This window comes from the organism of the source record quoted next, unplaced genomic scaffold (genome assembly GCF_019419815.1).
Source record: "Pyrus x bretschneideri cultivar Hongxiangsu unplaced genomic scaffold, Pyrus_bretschneideri_v1 Contig11, whole genome shotgun sequence".
Taxonomy (NCBI): Eukaryota; Viridiplantae; Streptophyta; class Magnoliopsida; order Rosales; family Rosaceae; genus Pyrus; species Pyrus x bretschneideri.
Window position 1 is genome coordinate 6485302 of NW_025999402.1, and position 19289 is coordinate 6504590.

The 19289-nt window shown below is 38.0% G+C and overlaps 4 protein-coding genes, 2 non-coding genes and 1 pseudogene across 7 annotated transcripts; 2 read left to right on the plus strand and 5 right to left on the minus strand.

Moving 5' to 3' along the window:
• The first annotated feature begins 1874 nt into the window (after positions 1 to 1874).
• Positions 1875 to 3999, plus strand: LOC125473898 (annotated as a pseudogene).
• Positions 4000 to 4485: 486 nt separating this feature from the next.
• Positions 4486 to 6551, minus strand: LOC125473564 (60S ribosomal protein L18-2-like). The gene is made up of 5 exons (XM_048576600.1): positions 6399 to 6551; positions 6210 to 6299; positions 5270 to 5398; positions 4966 to 5148; positions 4486 to 4826 (listed from the first exon to the last, which is right to left on the minus strand). Exons 1-5 carry the CDS (start codon positions 6399 to 6401, stop codon positions 4668 to 4670), a joined length of 564 nt encoding a protein of 187 aa, XP_048432557.1. The 5' UTR covers positions 6402 to 6551; the 3' UTR covers positions 4486 to 4667.
• On the minus strand, positions 5565 to 5640 carry LOC125473946. Its single transcript, XR_007255685.1, has one exon. It is a non-coding gene; the product is annotated as a small nucleolar RNA snoR53Y (small nucleolar RNA).
• LOC125473943 lies at positions 5909 to 6001 on the minus strand. Its single transcript, XR_007255682.1, has one exon. It is a non-coding gene; the product is annotated as a small nucleolar RNA snoR69Y (small nucleolar RNA).
• A 665-nt stretch (positions 6552 to 7216) lies between the features above and the next one.
• Positions 7217 to 10009, minus strand: LOC103930597 (serine/threonine-protein phosphatase PP1). Its single transcript, XM_048576598.1, has 4 exons — positions 9407 to 10009; positions 8137 to 8696; positions 7656 to 7850; positions 7217 to 7563 (listed from the first exon to the last, which is right to left on the minus strand). Exons 1-4 carry the CDS (start codon positions 9600 to 9602, stop codon positions 7546 to 7548), a joined length of 969 nt encoding a protein of 322 aa, XP_048432555.1. The 5' UTR covers positions 9603 to 10009; the 3' UTR covers positions 7217 to 7545.
• Positions 10010 to 10660: 651 nt separating this feature from the next.
• On the plus strand, positions 10661 to 13665 carry LOC103930601 (malignant T-cell-amplified sequence 1 homolog). 2 transcript variants are annotated; one of them, XM_009339958.3, is made up of 8 exons: positions 10665 to 10895; positions 11312 to 11393; positions 11475 to 11542; positions 11645 to 11742; positions 12577 to 12713; positions 12861 to 12928; positions 13247 to 13310; positions 13400 to 13665. In XM_009339958.3, exons 1-8 carry the CDS (start codon positions 10885 to 10887, stop codon positions 13415 to 13417), a joined length of 546 nt encoding a protein of 181 aa, XP_009338233.1. In that variant the 5' UTR covers positions 10665 to 10884; the 3' UTR covers positions 13418 to 13665. The 2 variants fall into 2 exon arrangements, with proteins under 2 accessions (XP_048432564.1, XP_009338233.1); XM_048576607.1 differs by lacking the exon at positions 13400 to 13665 and having other exon boundaries at positions 10661 to 10895; positions 13204 to 13292.
• A 910-nt stretch (positions 13666 to 14575) lies between these two features.
• LOC103930610 lies at positions 14576 to 17011 on the minus strand. Its single transcript, XM_009339971.3, has 4 exons — positions 16770 to 17011; positions 15530 to 15888; positions 14907 to 15235; positions 14576 to 14791 (listed from the first exon to the last, which is right to left on the minus strand). Exons 1-4 carry the CDS (start codon positions 16828 to 16830, stop codon positions 14677 to 14679), a joined length of 864 nt encoding a protein of 287 aa, XP_009338246.2. The 5' UTR covers positions 16831 to 17011; the 3' UTR covers positions 14576 to 14676.
• Between the last annotated feature and the right edge of the window lie 2278 nt (positions 17012 to 19289).

Sequence of the window (19289 nt, forward strand, 5' to 3'; positions counted from 1 at the left end):
GTGAAAAAAATGGTGAGAAAATTTGGATGAGCAGTATTTGGTATCGATTCGAAGTCGAGCAAGAAGGAAACGGTGCAGATGAGAGGAATAAAGCGGTGCTGGTGCTGCAGAGAAATCTCCCTAGCACGCCACGCGTGCAAAATAATTTTTTTTAGAAAAATTAATGAAAAATGTTTGGAAACTTTGAGTTTTAACGATAAGGACAAAATAAAGGGTAAAATGAATAATACCATGATCATCCGTTGCTCTGATCTGTCTGTCGTTCCTCTGTAGCATGCGGTCGAACCTACTTTAAAGATCCTGCAGCCCCCTATTCTTGCCGTGAAAGTGAATAATACCATGATCATCCGTTGCTCTGATCTGTCTGTCGTTCCTCTGTAGCATGCGGTCGAACCTACTTTAAAGATCCTGCAGCCCCCTATTCTTGCCGTGAAAGTGAGGAGAGACTTTTTAGTTTAAAAATATAGTTTTTCGTTAAAATGAACAGTACCAAGAGCATTTCGTTAAAGTTTTTTGTTTTTTAATGCAGAGAGCCAACACGTATGCCTATAGGCAATGTGGGGATTTCACTGTAGAGGGACAAAAAAGGGGATCACAGAAACATTAAAAATGAGGGCAAAAAAGTAAAAATGCTGTTGCTTATTTCGCAACTACATAAGAATGAGAATAACGTATTTTAAGCAAATAAACTTAACGATTAAAACTGTTCAACTTTTTAATCATCGTTTGTAGATCACTCTTGAAAAAAAACCCTTCGAATTAAATCGTTGAATCATCCAAAAATATCAAATAAATGAGCATTTAATAATCAATGTGTTACTTGGTATCTACACCGTTGATTTGTTCTATATATTTCAATTACTAATGATCTACAATTCAAATATTTTTTTTGTAGGGGTGCTCTCCCAAAGAAGATAAAGAAATCAAACGATTTCAGTTATGAAATTTGTAAGGTAAGTATACATATTTGCATAGGGAGAATGAGCTCATCCCTTTAAGGGGGAACAAAATTATTATCCAAAAGAAAAAGGGGAGTGTGATTTTCTATTTTTGTATAAAAGTAGGTGTCTTGTCTATTTATGAGTATTTTACGTCTGCACTAAAAGTTTTAAGTTCGATTTTCCCTATTGCTTGTATCAAAATAAACACTCATAATTTCAAATATGATTTTGCTTGCAATTACTCATCACATGTAATTCGTCAAGTATTTTCCTTTTATAGATGAACACTTTTATTTTTTGAGAATTTCAATGTTTCATTGATTCACGACTACTTGAAAAAATATAAAAATGTAATTTCTTCACTTTTTTCTGTCAAAATGTTATTTCTTCACCAAGGACATGTTAATCTTGACGCTACATATCACTTTTGTAAGAAATTCTATGCGTACTAGAAGAAACGCTAATCACATAAATTTTCTATTTCATTGTCTAAATATAAAAGATACTTGCATTCAGCTGTGTGTATATCTTTGGGCCTAAGTTTTAGCCCAACTATTTGAAAGATGTTAATTATTTTCCTTCCAATTTTATAAATTAAATTATTCTTGATTACAAGCATCCATATAACCACTTGTTTTAAACATTTAATTAGTAATTAGTAATTCCTAATTCTGTCAAAGTTAAGGTAGCCTTTGCCAGTAGGTAGAATTGTTCTTGTTTTTGTGAAAAGTAACGACATCTAGCTTGGCATGGAACCTTCCTTGCCCGCCAAGTCACATCTTCTGCTAAACTGTTATAACCTAATAAGGACCACCATTCAAATCTCCCTTCCTTCTTCTTCACCCTTACAAATTCACATTTCCCCTAATGCATTTCCCAAAAACAACAAATAGAGAAGAGAAATAATATTTTTTGCTTCGAAATTGTTCGAAAATGGCGCACGGAGACGATGCAGATCGGAGATCGAGAAAGCGAATCGTCATTATCAGCGTCTCGGCGTTTTTATTGGTGGCAATGGTGGTGGCGGTGACGGTTGGTTTCGCGGTGGAAAAGAGTTTCTACAACAGTCCATATAGTGGCAACAAAGGCAGCTCCCATGACATGTCAGCTTCAATGAAAGCAATCAAAGCCATTTGCCAACCAACCGATTACAAGCGAGAATGTCTCGACAGCCTCAGCTAAGCCTCCGGAAACACCACCACGGATCCAGTACAGCTCATTAGATACGGCTTCAAGGTTGCAATGAAGTACATTTCCGATGCTGCCAAAAAATCCGACTTCCTGCGAAAGCTCGAGAAGGATCCCCGAACCTCCAGTGCCCTCGACACATGCGAAGAGCTCATGGAATTGGCGCTTTGTGAGCTCAGGCAATCGCTTGTGCGATTGGGGTTCATCGATGATCATACGAAGTTTAATGAAATGTTGATGGATTTGAAGGTTTGGTTGAGCGCTACAATCACTTACCAAGAAAGCTGCTTAGATGCTTTTGAGAATACAACTAGTTCTACTGATGCAGCGGAGGAGATGACGAATGTGTTGAAAACCTCCATGCATTTGAGCAGCAATGCCCTTGCCATGGTTTCTCAAGTATTTTCAGCCTTCACTGACTTGAACAACCCTGACCCTAGCCACCGCCGCCTCCTCCAATTTGATGCCTTCCCTGTTATTGGTCACAGTGAATTCGAAGACCCCAAGTGGTATGGAGGTGAAGGCAGGAAACTCCGCGGCCTCCTCCAATTTGATGTCTTAACAGTTATGGGTCACGGGGAATTTGAAGATCCCAAGTGGTATGGAGGTGAAGGCAGGAAACTCCGCTGACTCCTCCAATTTGATGCCTTCCCAGTTATTGGTCATGGGGAATTCGAAGATCCAAAATGGTATGGAGGTGAAGGCAGGAAACTTCTCACAACCAGTACCACTTCTGCTCCGAAAATTAATAAGCCCGACATCATTGTGGCAAAGGATGGAAGTGGAAGCTACAAGACCATCACTGAGGCACTAAAACATGTCCCCAAGTATGGCAATGAGACCTTTATCATCTACATCAAGGAAGGTATATATAATGAGCATATCCTGGTTACTAGGAGCATGACGAATGTGATGATGATCGGCGATGGTCCGAATAAGACCAGAATAACTGGAAACAAGAACTTTGTAGATGACACGACCACCTACCATACTGCCACTGTTGGTAAGCATGCTTCTCGTAAATTGCCTTAAATTTATTCTTAAACACACTTATGTCTGTAGATAAATGTTTATGTTGTCAGACTATGAATCTGCGTAATAAGACATACGATTAATTTGGTTATTGGATGCATGCAGCTATTCAGGGAGACCATTTCATGGCAATGGACATAGGGTTTGAGAACTCTGCTGGTCCAGAGAAACATCAGGCTGTTGCATTGAGAGTAAGCGCTGACAAGGCAATCTTTTACAGGTGCTCAATGGACGGGTACCAAGACACCCTCTACACTCATGCTCAACGCCAATTCTACCGCGACTGCACCATCTCCGGCACCATAGATTTTGTGTTCGGAGATGCTACTGCAATCTTCCAAAACTGCACTTTCTTGATCCGCAAGCCATTGCCAAACCAGTCTTGCATTGTGACAGCCCAAGGCAGGAAAGAACGGCGCTCATTCAAAACAGCACAATCACCGCCGATCCTGATTACTTCCCTGTCAAGGATGAGAACAAGGCATATCTTGGCCGTCCATGGAAGGAATATTCGAGGACAATCATCATGGACTCATACATTGATGACGTGATTCAACCGGAAGGTTGGTTGCCATGGGAGGGTGAGTGGGGGCTCAAGACATGCTTCTACGCAGAGTTGGGCAACACAGGCCCTGCTGCTAACAAGGCAAGGCGCGTGGCATGGCGCGGGATAAAGAAGATTACTGAAAATCATGCTGCAGATTTCACACCCGGTAGGTTCTTCAGGGGTGATAAGTGGATTAGACTCTCCAGTGTGCCTTATATCCCCGGCCTGACCGCTAGGAACCAACCGAAAACTGCAACTGTAAGTACTCCATCTGTCTTGAAAGGCGTCTGATCTATATAACTTGATAATGTTTGAGTTGTTTTTGTTGGTCTGAAATTTGTATACAAATGTATAATTATGTAAAGCTCGATTGAATTAATTCTTCAAATATCTTAAACCACATGCCATAAAAAGTGTTTTACGCTTCCTTAATTGCTTACCATCAACGCCAAATGGGATTTACGAATCGAAAACACAGTAAATATGGCAGCCCCAGGCATGATGCCGGAAGAGATGGTGGTGTAAATCTTAGCAAGGCTGCATCCGAAATCTCTAATGCGATTCAAGTGCGTTCGAAAGTCACGGTATGCATTAATCAATGACCCCCAAGTTTGTGAGCAAACACCTCCATTCGTACAACGATGTCTCCTCCTCCACACATCCTTTTCAAACGGACCATGGCCAAGGAGACCGAAACTACCAAGGAGGAAGTTGCATTTTCGTTCGTCGATCTTCCAGTATGGCGAAAGAAGAATTTATGATAGGCGCAAATCGCGATTAGAAATATAATGCATTCCTCAAATGTACTAAACACTGTTCTCTTTTGGTGAACTGAACACCATGTTGAAATAATAGAGACAATTGGAGCTTAACAGTGAAATAAAAGTAAACATGATACCAAACACCTAAAGCCAAAGCAAAATTGGATTCCAGACACAGCGTTTTCAATCCTAACCGGCTTAAACTCTAAAGCCCTTGCTGTTCCTCTTTCCTCTAGCCTTCTCAAACTTCCTTCCCTTGGACCGCACGTAAGGTTTAGTGTGGCTGTGTGGTACACCAGGAGCTGGACCGAAGTGCTTCACTGCTTCACGAGAATTCTTAGGACCTCTGAGGAGAACCTGCATTGGCGGCCAAAACAAGGTTACTTAATATCTTGAGAAAAAGATTTTAAATTTAACAGTGAAACTATTAAGTGGTACGGATCAATTTAGCAGATGTTAAATTAAAACTACTTGGTGGTGTACTAAGAACTCATACCACGTTCTGACCCAATGGTGCTCTCAAAGCAAGCTGATCAAATGTCAAGCACTCTCCTCCTGCCTTCTCAATCCTGGCCCTTGCAGTCTCAGTGAACCTCAGTGCTGTAACCTTCATTTGTGGAACTTCATAAACCCTAATGTCATCGGTGACGGTCCCCACAACAACAGCAATCTTGTTGTCCTATATATAAGACCCAAGACTTTTTAGAGCAGAAAAGAATGATATAAATACAAATATCTCGATAGTTTGTATAGAATTTACTTAGAAGTGAAAAGGTGATGACGATTGAGAAAAAACTAACCTTTCCTTGCATATACTTAATCAACCTCGATAGAGAAAGTGGTGCCTTGTTGACTTTGCTCATGAACAAACGTTTAAGAATGACTGCATTGAACTTGCTTCCAGTCCTCCGGACAAGAAAACGGTACAGCTGACCAGGGAAAAACCAAGAACCCAATCAGACTACACACTCATACGATTATAAAATATGGGAAACTAAAACGACCATAGATTTACAGAGAAATGAGGGAGATTTCATGAGCCTCGCTATACAAAATCTGACTAACTCACATGATCAATTTTGAAAAATCGAAGCTAGTTCCCTCAGAATATTTAGCAGTAAATAATCATGAAAAATCAGGATTAGCATGGTTCATAAACATCACAGGGAACAATTCCTCCACAGTTCAGCAATGTCAAATAGGAAGATACCCAAACTTGGGATCCAAAATAAAACAAAACCGCTTTCTAGATATTTCGAACCAGAAAACAATCGACGAAAAATACTAAATATATTGGCATGATAGTACTAATCCCGAAAATCCAAAATCTTTACACCAAACAATGGTCAATTCCATTGGAATGTAATTCAAAATCTTTACAGAAACAAAAGTAGAATACTTTTCGATACGATACATCCAGATTTAACAGACCAAAATTACCAAAGGCTCAGATAGATATGGAATTAGTTTTATTCCCTGACCACAAAAGGTCTCGTAATGAGCTGGGATTCACATATATCATCATTGCACAAACAACAACATCCCCAAATTATCAAACCCAGAAATTAAAATTGGATTTAAAGAAACTGGAATCAACAAAATACGAACTTTCATTTGCTACAAGCCTACGACCATTCTTCAAGTAAAATACAAAATGGCAATCAAATCATAATCCGTATACCAAATCCGTATAAATTCAAATACGTACAAGTGTTCAAAGATATAAAAAAGTGTATATACCTTGACGAGAAGCTTGAGATAGATATCATCGGACTTGGGCGCTGTGCGCTTCGTCTTCTTGCTCTTACCTCCTGCCACGAGATCGATCCCCTGTTTCGCACCACACCACACCCAATGTTGTTTACATATTAATACAGATGCTAATAAAAATGGAGAGAGAGAGAGAGAGAGAGAGAGAGGGAATGATACCATTGTCGCTGCTGGTGTTGAAGCTCGGTTGCTCGGGACGCCGCTTAGTGAAGCTAGGGTTTTGACAAGCTTTATAAAGTTTACAGTTGATACTGATGTCGGGCGGGTCTGTTGGGGAGTGGTCCAATTGGAGCCCTAGCAGTTTTACATGCTTCTGTTTTCGGCCCAATCGAACAGCCCATTATCGAGCTTGGCCCAATGATATTTGTAAATATGTATAACTTGAGTAATGATGGACTTGTTTGGAGCTGCTTTTAAGATGGCTGAAAACGATTTTGTGAAATTGTTTTTGTAGCCAATCTTGTTAAAATGCAAGTGAATCCTGAAAAACAAGTGATTCTTACAACAAGCACATAACCACTGCTTACCAAAAGCATTGAAGTGATATTTGAATTCACAAATATTTTTTATAAAAACGCTTTCAGTCATTTTAAAAGCATTTTTCAAACGAGCCAATCTTTGCCGGAAGTTCCCCATCGGCAGCTATCCATCTTTTAGCTTGGAATGAATCACTCTTTTGTGGCGTCTGTGTATTTGGAAGTTGGGGTGAAATTATTCATCCCAAGACGTGTGAAGCGTGGGTGATGGATACTGGCATTGATGACCCAAAAACTAATCGACTCGGATCATATGGGATGACATGGTAAATTAGTCGCTAAAGAGTGATTAATTAACTTGTTAGTACTTGGGATGGATCATGATCAAAATCTTTATCAAAGGAAAGATCGACAAATGGAAAAACAAGAAATTAAGAGGGTGTGTGAGAAGTAAAAAAGGACGTGTGGATAGCACCATCCTTGATTTAAAGAAGTGAAGACTAATCAGGAAACCAGCGAAACTTCTGAAATGCTGTGACGATAATTTACAAATGCTCAACAAAAAACAAACCAGAATGAGCAGATATTGACCAAAAAGTAGAGTCTAAACCGAAAACCTCTTCCCTGCACAAGCAAGAACAACATACGCAGTTACGATTTACAAATTTCATAAAAACACAAGAAAATCTTCAATGTGATCAACGCTTGGAACTCTCGGATTAAGATGGCGCTTCTCACTTGTCAAGCTCATCTATTAAACAGAATCCAAACTCTAGCACCTGTCGAGCTTCTTGTATTTTCTAATTGAGCTGTGAGAAATCTCCAAATAATCAGTTCTTTTTAGGAGGCTGCCCAAAGACGCACAACATAAGGACATCGTGATTAAATAATATCATCACACAATTGCTATCGAAACAAATATAAATGGCGATACAAATACCTTTTTAAGATTTAACTTTGAACCGCTCGGGGATGCTTTATGATCAACTGGTTTCAGTATCTCAAAGGAACACACCAGAGCTTCATCAACACTCAATAGAGCACCGGCATTATCAAACTCCCCGCCATAGTTGGGAGCTGAAAATATTGTGACTAATCTTCGTTTTGCGAAAAACTCATAGCCATCCTCCACCACCTACAGTGTAACTTAAATAATCATTCATCTGGACAACTTGGATTAAATGATCACGAAAAAATTCAGCAAAAAGTGATAATGGTTTGCACAAAGGATGCCTAGAGGTACCATCAACCATAAAAACCGAGGTAAATTGTAATGCCTACAGTATTTCTACAAGTCCAAAATATTGTGGACATAATTTATAAGACTACTAGGGGAATGGGAAAAGAAAAGGCGGGGAACACATATATGGTTAGGTTGTTTGTAATTAGGATTCAATTTGTTCAAGTAAGAATAGGATTACCTGATGACCCCGGCAAATGAGATCAAGCTCATTCTTATCTAAAAAATCACTAACTCTATCAGCTCCAAAAGTACAGGAAACACCTCGATCACTCTCCGCCCAACCCTCAACCCTAGCATCAGGATCAGACCAAAGCAGATCGCATAACAGACCATTATCTGGAATGTCAGTTGGCCGTGAAATTTCTTTTATTTGGTCCAAGTTTTCCAACTCTGGCGAGAGACCCCCGTGCATACAAAGTATCTTCCCATCAATAAGTGCAGCCACAGGCAAACAATTAAAGCACTCGGTAAATATTTTCCAAAGCCTTACATTAAACCTCCTTTTACACTCGTCATAGAACCCATATATTCGATTAATCTTTGCATCTTCATGGTTTCCCCTCAAAAGGAAAATTTTGTCAGGGTATCTTATTTTGTAGGCCAGAAGCAAACAGATTGTCTCCAAACTTTGCTTGCCTCGATCCACATAGTCTCCTAGAAACAGGTAATTTGCAGAAGGAGGATAACCACCATATTCGAACACCCTTAGTAGGTCTTGGTATTGTCCATGTATATCACCTGTAAGACGCCTGCAATATTAGGAAGACCGTGGACATAAAGAAATATAAGGAGATAATTGTACTATGTATGCCTTCAAGTATCATTTCTGCCCTCTATTTCATGCAAGAAACACTAGAGCATGATGTACAATTAGAGGACCAAGAAACGTTCTGAATACAAATTCGACGATACCAAGTACTCAAAATGCAGCAAAGGAACATCCAAGTCAAGAAATTCTAAGGTGAATTTTCAAGGTGAATGTGTATGTTGGCTGATTAAGGAAAAACACAATCCAAAAGTACATGATTGTGATATCCTTATAACCAGGCAAAAAACCGGTCATTACGAAAAACAAAAATCATTTCCTTGCCTTTGTCTTTTCTTTACATTACTGACCAAAAAACGAACATTATTGGGCAGAAATTGAGACTAATGAACCAATGGCGTCCCAAATTGATAACTCAAACATATTCCAAATTCATCCAACGAAATGAACGTAGTGTTCCCCCGACCCGCTTGCGGTCCGCCTTGTTGGCTTGGGGTCACCCTTTATTTCGCACCTCAATTTAATCGAATTATCAGTTCTGCCACCATTCTGATTCAGTACCAAATTTCTTACATAATCATCCACAAGCAAACACCAGAAAATAAACGGGGTACAGTAAATTAGACAATTCAACACCATCATGATCATGAAAGATACTGTAAGAGAGGATGAGAGAGCTGACCGCAAATTCGAACCGGAGCTCGGACCTCGAGAAGATTAGGCTGAGAGAGGAAGATTTGGCGGGCGTTGACGCAAAGTTGACGGATCTCCGCCTCCGAAAGCTGCACTTGCTTCCCTCCTTTGCCTTCCAAAAGCCTCCTGATTATATCATCCAACACACCCTTATCCATCATCCCCTCCATTGTCATCATCATCATCTGCTCTGCTCGAAAGAACCCAGATTGAAAGTTCTAAAATTTCTGAAGAACCAGAGAGATTGAAGAAATGGGTTGCTTTAAAAATTCAGAGATTCGAATCAAGATCCCAACTTTTTGGATTGAAGGAGAAGAAAGGTCAAGTGGGTCAACAGAGAAAAGCTGAGAAATTTATCAAAACCTGAAAAAAAAAACAAAAAAAAAAAATGGTGCAACTTGAGTTTTGGAATTAGAAGGAGAAGCAACAGAAGGAAGGGAATGATTGATTGGGATTAGAAAATTGGGATTTGCCTTGAATGTTTCTTATCTCTAATTCTTTTTCTATTTTTTTTTATTAATTTCCTCCTAAATTTTTCTCGCAGCGCCATGTAGGTTTCAATTTTGTTGAAACCTTCAAATATGGACGGATAAGTGGGGGCGGTGAGAGGAAGATAGACCGGCGCATGATAGCAACGTTGTACACGTGGGTTCATGTTAGGAATCCGGATAACAACGTGGGTTCATGTTAGGAATCCGGATATGATCCGGATTTCTTTTATAAGAATTCTAAAATGAATTTATCATATATCATTTTCATATTTGAGCCATCAGAGGAATAAATCGTGTTCGTTCCTCAGTCAGTCCTTATTCATGAGATGACGTGACTTCTCATGAGATTCGAATTTAATATTATGTATGCCATTTACATAAGATTTGAATTTGCATCCAAAACTACTGACACGGAAATTTGTAATATTATTTAAAGGTTTGCGCTTCGCATGTAAAATTTATCGTGGATGAAAAATTTGGTGTTAAGAATCACGTGCTCCAAAGATTAAAAAGTGATTTTCGCACTTTTTTTTAACTAGTCACACACCCTCTTATTTATGGTCATCAAATTGAATAAATCAAACAAAATCAATATGAGAATTAGTGAGAAGCTAAAAACGATGTGTGAAAAGCAAAACTTCGTTTTTCAAAATTACCTAGTTGGGCCTTAATAATGGATCAGTCTCAGTTCACAGAAAAGTCACCTTGCCGGAGATCACACATAGCCCTACCCAAAACCCAAATTCTACCTCCAGGGGAGCCCAATGCCAAAGGGCCCAAAGATGGGTTACCAGCTACACCGGCGCGGGGACACAGTGCGCAGCCGAGCTAACTGATTCCGCACCAGTCAGTGCTTCAAAACAAAACTTTAGAACCAGAATTCAAGGTCCATTGTTCGATCTTAAAATCAATCGTCGAAGGGTTTTATTTGCTTGCTGCTGAAGATCTTAGATTTCCTCTATCCTCCATTTCCAGAATGTTCAAGAAGTAAGCTTTATGATCTGTATTTCTAAATATATGCTATGTGTGTTTTAATTTGTTGATCATTGAGGCATATAATTTCTGGGTTTGCTTTGATTCGATGGAAATACCAACAGTTTGTTTTAATTTGGATTTTCGATTATGTGATTATATGGGTTATGAATCCTAGAACGCCAATGCCCTCGATTTATGCCTTGAATTTTATTGTTGCTTGTGTAATTGGAATGGTGCCATTGCTTCTCTGTGTGTAAGCAATCGTTCTTTTAGCTTTTTCGGAAGAGGAGGTTCGGGGAGGATGGTTAGGGTTCCCAGTAGTTTTTTTCGTGTGGAAGTGGTTTGGAGTAGCAAATTCTTCTTGTTGCAATCGAGATACATAAGGGGAATATTTTGTTGTATAATTGCATGTATGTGTTATGTTGTAGGTTTTCCACCGAAGAGGTGTCTGCACAAAACCAAGTTAAGGCATCCGTCCAGCGCAAAATTCGGCAAAGTATTGCAGATGAGGTAAGATGTTCAGAGGGATTTAACTGATGCTTTAAGATATACTTTACATTCGTTTTATCGAAAATTTAACTTCAACTGCAGTACCCTGGGCTCGAACAAGTGTTGGAAGATTTGATTCCTAAGAAGTCTCCTCTAATTGTGGCTAAATGGTTTGTTACTTTGTTGGATTTACCTCTTGACTCAGCCGTTCGTTTGGTGCTGTCTTATCTCGTATATCTAACATTGTTTCCCACTTTCTCCACTTTTTTCAGTCAGAACCATCTCAATTTGGTTGTGGTAAACAACGTGCCACTATTTTTCAACATTCGTGATGGACCATATATGCCTACCCTAAGACTCCTTCATCAGTGTAACAATTTCTTTCCCACAAAATTGTTTTCTCATTATTCTATTTTCTTGAAGAATCATTTTCCGGTTACTTTATTTGTTGATCGTCATGTCTCTCTGCTGATAAGTTGTAGTAAGGTGAAAATGCAATTCTGGTGTTTTGGAAGTAAATAATTTGGAAGAAACTTCTAATAATGAGAATGATAAACTTAACTGTTACTTATACCAAAAGAATTGCTTGTATTTTTAAATCTTAGGATTCAATGAATTTAATGAGAATGATTCGAAGTTTTCTTAATCACCGGCTGTACAATCAGTAAATAAGAATGCAATGATTTGTTGAGATCACAGTGGAAAACCAGCTATTTTGTGGGTTTCTTGCTTTTCTTGGCATTCTGCATGGGGTTCCAAATGTGATATGAGCCCTACTGTAGTGGAAAGCCTAGGAAGATTCTGTCAATATTTTCAGCCAAGGATTTTGGGTGCGGGCAGGTGGAGCCATCATACATCTACTCTAGAAAGTGAGAATTGTTACCTTCGGGTGAGACCTACCAGGTGAATTGATTCTCATGTTCGGAAGTTCCGATTCAACAATGTTCCGGTACCTTATTAAAGAGGAGAGAAATATTTCAGACTATGCCACAAGTCTTTGCATATGAATTTTGGGATTTTTCTTTTTTGAAGGGCAGCGAAGGGGGCTTTGTGCTTTTGTTTTTTAAGTCTGGTCTATGTTTTTCTATCATGCAATCTTCCTTTTTCATCTTTTTGTTAAATTAAAATCTATGTTATTTGTAAAGTTTTCCTTCCAAAAATATGTAGTTGAGAAAATTCAGGGTTTCCTTGTTGGGTTTTACAGATCCAGATGTTATGAAAAAGTTGCAAGTAGATAGGGGTGCCATAAGGTTTGTTCTCTCTGGTGCAAACATAATGTGTCCAGGTCTAACTTCTCCCGGTGGTGCTTTGGACGACGAAGTGGGAGCAGAAACTCCTGTGGTACAAGTTTGTCTTTTTTTTTCTTTCTTTGGATTAATGTAAAAGTCATACTCACGTTAGAACAAATGTGATTTTGAGTCGATTTAAATAATTTCCGTATAATGAGATGGAAATGTTGAAGTTCAGTTTGGTTTGTATGTATCCCAGGCGATAATGGCAGAAGGGAAGCAACATGCTCTCGCTATTGGCTTCACAAAGATGTCAGCAAAAGAAATGTAAGTTATTATCTCACTTGAAGGACGTTATAGTTGCTTCTCCTATACTATTGCCTGAGAAACCCTTAGAATATCGAGAACAAGATATGTATATGTAGAACCTAACTTGTCTTCACCGACCTCAGAATATGACATTAAATGATAAAAGCTTAAAAATTCAGAATAAATCATAAACCTCTGATTGTTAGCTTTTTAAAGTTTCTTCCCTTGTTCGTAAATTTGGGCGGTAGGGCCAAGTTCACTCTACAGCGAACTACTAATTGTATCAAATCCAGCTTAGTAATCCATTGCTGATTGCCTTATCTGCATGGCTTACAGAAGAGATATCAACAAGGGAATTGGAGTTGACAACATGCATTATCTTAATGACGGTCTTTGGAAGGTATGTTGTTAAATTTTACTTCGTATCTATAGCCATTGCCGGTGTTTTAATTATCGTTTCCTCGATAAATGTTTCACCTTGCTTTGCAGATGGAACATCTAGATTGAGGATATTGAAGACTAACCGTGGTGTCATCAAGAGGACATGAAGAAATTTATGTTACGGTTTCATCGATGTGGTGTTGAATCTTCTGTCGCGTTCGGCTGTTAGATCGGAGCTTAAAGAGTTGTTTGTGTACCCTATTCGAAATTACTTAGTTTTGTATTTGTATGTGGAACCTTTATCGAATATTTCACCCCTTAATCAAATTGATTGTAAGATGGTCATATCCATTATGTCATACCATTCAGAGGTACTTCTCTTGTGTTTATGGAAGGTGGTGAATTCTCAACTCCCAAGCAGATGTTCTAGAGATTTCTCCGGTGAAGGAATATACTCTTTTGCAAAGGAAAACTAATGAAAAGAGTTTGAAAACTTTGAGTTTTAATGATAAGGACAAAATAAAAGGTAAAGTAAATAATACCATGATTGACTTTTTAATGTGAAAATGTGGTTTGTCGTTAAAGTGAATAGTACTGAGAACTTTTCGTTAAAATTCTCCTTTTGCAAAGATAAATTAACAAAATTATGATCTCCTCTTACTCTGCGTTGGGATCAGTCAATTTAATATTATTAAGAAATTTTAAAATGACAGAATTTTATTTTGATCAAATTTGTAAATTTTATTGTTTGACTAACCTAAAAAAACAAAGGAATTCAAATATGAGATTAATGTGTGTATAGAGTTATCTATATATAAAGTGAGTACCCTAAAATAGTGAAACATTCAAAATACCATAAATTGCCCTTGAACAATTTCATAAATTACAATTGAACCAAAAAAAGTTAAAGTATTTAACCATGTTTTTATTTTGAATGCATTTAATATTTAAAATTATAAAATTAAAAAAAAAAAAAAAAAAACAAAAACAAAACCTCCCACATTAGGGGATGGTTTCACGTCTTTAATTCATTTCTTTTAAAAAAAAATGTAAATTAATTATTTAAATAAAAAAATATAAAAAGGCCAATTGCCACATGCATACGCGTGTGGCAATAGGCTAGTTAATATATGAATGAGAGATTGTAGTTGGGGAATGTACTAGTGATAGTGATGGTGATGGAGGTGATGATAGTGGATGGTGGTGGCAACGACAATGGTGGTGATTATGGTTGCGATGGTGGTGATGGTAGGCGGCGGTGGTGACAATAGTATGCAGTTATAATAAAGAGCAAAAGGCACAAACTTTTTATAACAATATATTGATACATCAACTGTAAATAGTCATAACTAAACGTTTTCCCGTGCAAGAGAGAAATTCATCTTTTACTTGTTTTTCCTACTTCCTGGACTATTAGGAGATTTCTGGCTTTTCTTGGCTTCAAATTTCCTGATTCGTAGAGCGGCTACATTGTGGCGCTGGTTATGTCTTTTCCGTTTGCTGCATACACACATGAACAAAGAAAAGATCAACAGCGGAGCAAAAACGATCCGCCCTAGCTACGCTAGCAGAATTTCATTATGGAAATTGACATGGTAACAGAAGAAGGGCATACCTTACAAACAATAGGCCTGCTGTAAGCACCAATCCTCCAATGGCCCAAGAAACTCTTTCGCTAAATGGCATTTCCCTCCACCGCTGCTGGAATTCCTCTAGCACTCTCAAGCTCTCGGCTTTCTGGGGCACCTCAGATGGTGAAGCCTTCCATGAATCAGCAATCAAATCAAGACTGGCTTTCCCGCCATAGCAAAATGGTTCTTCCTTGCTCGCCGATATGTCATCTTTAACGTCAAATCCTGCAGCATGGCAGAACTCTGTGCCATTACGAATCCATTCAGAGGCCCTGCCGCAAACATAATCATTTACTCCACATGGTGCTAGAACCTGGCAGAAAATATTTAATCATCAAAGTCGTTCTCTAATACATCTGGAAGGAGATAAGTTTGATGTCTTTAGTAAGCAGTGTCAGTTCAACTACTATTTGCATTGTTAACAAAACATTGCACACGGAAGAAACATTAATAATGTCAATGATGAAGATACTTCAAAGAAGACCGTCTAGGCGGACAAACCAAGCAGCATGTCACACCCCCTCCAACCCAACACTTCATATTCCCCTTTCACTTTAATAACTGGCAAGGAAAATCTTGGACTGGAACTTAAAAGCCACCCACACACCTGTGTTATTGCATCCGTAGAGTAGTAAGCCTCAGCACAAGCCTCAAAAACCCTGTCACAGAAAGAGGCACATATAACCGGAGGTCCTGACTGCACACCAATGCGGGGATCACAGATGGAACATTCCAGCAATTCCCATAAATGCAAGCACTCTGGGCCAGCTTCCCCTGATGAAGCCAACTTCCTAACAGATACAAGTGCAGGATGTGTCTGGGCTACATCACAGCAAGTTTTTTTGCGGAACACCCTGCAGAGAGTCAGATCTTTGGATCCCTTGGTCACACGTTTTGGAGGCTTTCCCTCAGAAGAGAATGGCGGGAAACGACCACCTTGGGAAATGCATACACTGTCAGGCTTACCTGCAGGAAAACGAATTCAGATAATGTTTCGTAATAAGTTCTACACAACTATTAAAGAAAAACAAAAACTCGATAAAGTGACGTATTAGAAGTAAATATCTTCTGATAAGAGAGAAAATTCAGAAAGCAGAGCCATTCTGCTGATTAAGGAGAACATAAAACCGGGAAACAACAAGCAGATTGCATCCAATTTCCACACCACCATTACATATGAAAAACGAGCTATGACCATACACTCGTGAGATGTGATAATGCAGTCGAGGCACACCAAAGATCAACTTATGCCAGCTTTAATAAAAAGCATGCCCCTCCATGGCTTGTCAACTACAAAGATAATAAACATAGAGCTCCACCTCCAAACTGATTCTAGCCCATCTCAGCTTCCCTCGAGCCGAGTCTGTTGCATCCGCCACACTGGAACTACTGCTCATATAAAACCTATGTTTTGACACTCTGGGGACAGGGAGTCTAACCTAGTGTGAGAAAATGAAAACCCCAATGTTGCAATTCATGTAACAGCAGCAATCCAGTGTTTCTGCATATGGTAAACTAAACTGCACCGATTAAGTGCAAAAAGAACGAGGCTTTCTGAATCCTAACTAGATTTTGACCAATACCCAATATCTATAATCCAGAAAGAAAAAAAAAACAAATACAAATTCATGATGTCGTTATTTTCATAAAAAGATGATAATATGATAATTTTCGATGGCTGAAAAGCTGGGATAATATGAAATCGACCCCAAAACTGTTCGTCGAATAATTTCAACACAGAGCTCCCGAAAATCAAACAATTAGGATCTGAAAACAAACAAGAAGCTTGAAATATACACACACACACACACACATATATATATATATATATATATTTATGTAATTACCAGATAAAGAGGGGACGAGTGTATTGAGAAGGAGCAGCAGGATCAGAGACGCGCAACCCATTTTTTTGTCAATCGGTGGTTTCTTCCATTGAGCTCCTGGAAGACTCGGAATCAGAGCATTGACGGAAGTGTGAGGCAAGAGAAAAATTGACTCGCTGAGAACGGTGGCTCGGTGGGTACCCGATGACCCGGTTACTAAAGATCCGTGTTGATTGACCCAACTTGCTAACTCGGTTGAAGGGCAGACTTGGGCTCAGATTGCAAGTACCGGCAAAGTTGAACAAGATCGAGGCCCATATACGTGCCCCTTTCGACTCTATACTAGTTTTTAGGACCTGTTTGGTATCCTATTAACAAAATTTGATCATTTCTCAAAACATTTTTTAAAAACAACTGCTAGTGGAGGAAGACCTTCTGAGAATAAGAGACATAAGGCTAAGGAGAGATCCAAAAAGGGATCCTTTGTGTATAATCCTGCATAATTTCGAATGTTATCAGTTCCAATACGTAGACCAAATGATACAATGCAAGCAAAAGTTCCTAGATTCATGGAGATAAACAACATATAGGTTACTTTCAATCAACAAAATGAGAAATGGGGCAGAGAGAAAAAGTCTTTTGAACGACCAACATGACATAAGGATTCTAGCTCGCCCACTTAGAGCATATGGAGATTCTCAGATGGGGAAAATATGCACTTGAAATCCATTAAACAACACCAAACTCTATTTTTGGATCTCTTTGATGTTTTTAGAGAATGGACTATTTTTTTTTAGTTAGTTGTGAGTCCAATTTCTAAAAATAGTCCTACCAAATAAATTTTTAAAAACCAAAACTTAAAAAGTGTTTTGAGTTAAAAAAAGTAGAATTCAACTAGAGTACTAAACAGACTCTTAATTTTTTAGAGAAACTAATAAGAAGATCTTTAAATTTGAATCTCAACAAAAGCATTTAAACAACTTTATTTAATAGTTAAAACAAAAAAACTAATTTCTTAAAAACATATCTCTCTCTCTCTCCCTCGTACTCTTTTTTCCAACTTCTTTATCTTCTTCTTACACAAAGGCAACAAAGAAAATTCATGAAAGAGGAGAGGGGTGGGGCCGATGTGTGAGCGAGAGATGATGGGACGGGTGAAAGAGAGAGAGAGAGTTGACTAGCGCATGGTATTCACTTGTAATATGCACGCTTTAGTTGCCAAGGGCATATTTAATACTTTATATTTTTTTGTTAGGGAAGTATTATAAGCACTTTTAAAATCTCATTATACACTCTTCATAAGTATATTTTTCATTCTAATTATAGAAAATTTGAAGTACAGATTTTTGAAGTACCAATAACAAATCCCTTTTGTTATTGTTGTTAAAAAGTTGAGTGTGTATAATTTGTGTTCTTTCTATTAAATAAAAGTTGTTGAGTGCTTTTGGTTAAGAAAAAAATTTTGTTGAAGCCTTTTTAATTAAAGTGCCCTCATTTTTTTAGCAAATTATAAAATACACCCACGAAGAAGGTTGCGATCACTTTCATGTTGAATCTTTTGTTTGATATATTTGGACAAATATATGACTTATATAAGTCTCTGTTAACTGTTTACGTAGATTCCACTTTTTTAAAGTGTAACCAAATCACACCTAAATTTCAATCAGACATAAAAAAATTGCAACTTAAATTGTTAAAAGTTAATGTTTCGTTTGCATTTACCAACCATACTTTGGTTTTCAGGTAACCTTCAACAAAAAATTGATGACAAATTTTCTAGCAAAAGAACTTTTACGACATTTGTTTCAACACAACATAATTGACAGCAACTATGAAACTAACAGATGTTAAAAGCTAACCTTACTCATTCATTTTTCTTTAATCTCATTCCTCGTTTGTCTTCATGATTGACTGTCCCTCGTTATCTCATTCATTTTTCTTTAATCTCTCTTCTTTTCAATTTTTATTCGTATGTTATGTATCGTTTAGTGCTCTGAAAAATATGGTTAAATCTTGCATATAATGAATCTTTTAACGGCTATATCTTGTATAAAACTTGTATTTTAATGGTACACATCATTTTAACCGAAGTTTTTTTTAGCATATTTAACCAAATTTTTTTTTATTTTTCTTGCTGTTCTAATATTGGATAATAAAATATTTAGTATTGACACTCCACAAGTGTAGTGTCAACTTCCCAATAGGATCCTCTCCGGATCCTTTTGGTGAAGATCTTAGAGATCCAGGAATCGTGTCCGTTCATCGTACATTGTGTGGTTAGTTTTTGTCAGGTACTGTTTGTGTTTAATTTTAAATAAAAATATTTAAAATGATTTATGACCACACGATGTACGATCAACTTACATGATTCACAGATTCCCAGGATCCTCACAAAGAGGATCAGGCGAGGATCTGGATTCGTCAACTTCAACTCTCATATTTTTCTCTCCTCCAGTTCAACTCCGATAGTCCAATGACCATTTGAATGCCAAGAAAGATGTATATATGTACGCGACTTAGTATTAAGGTCTAGTGTTATTC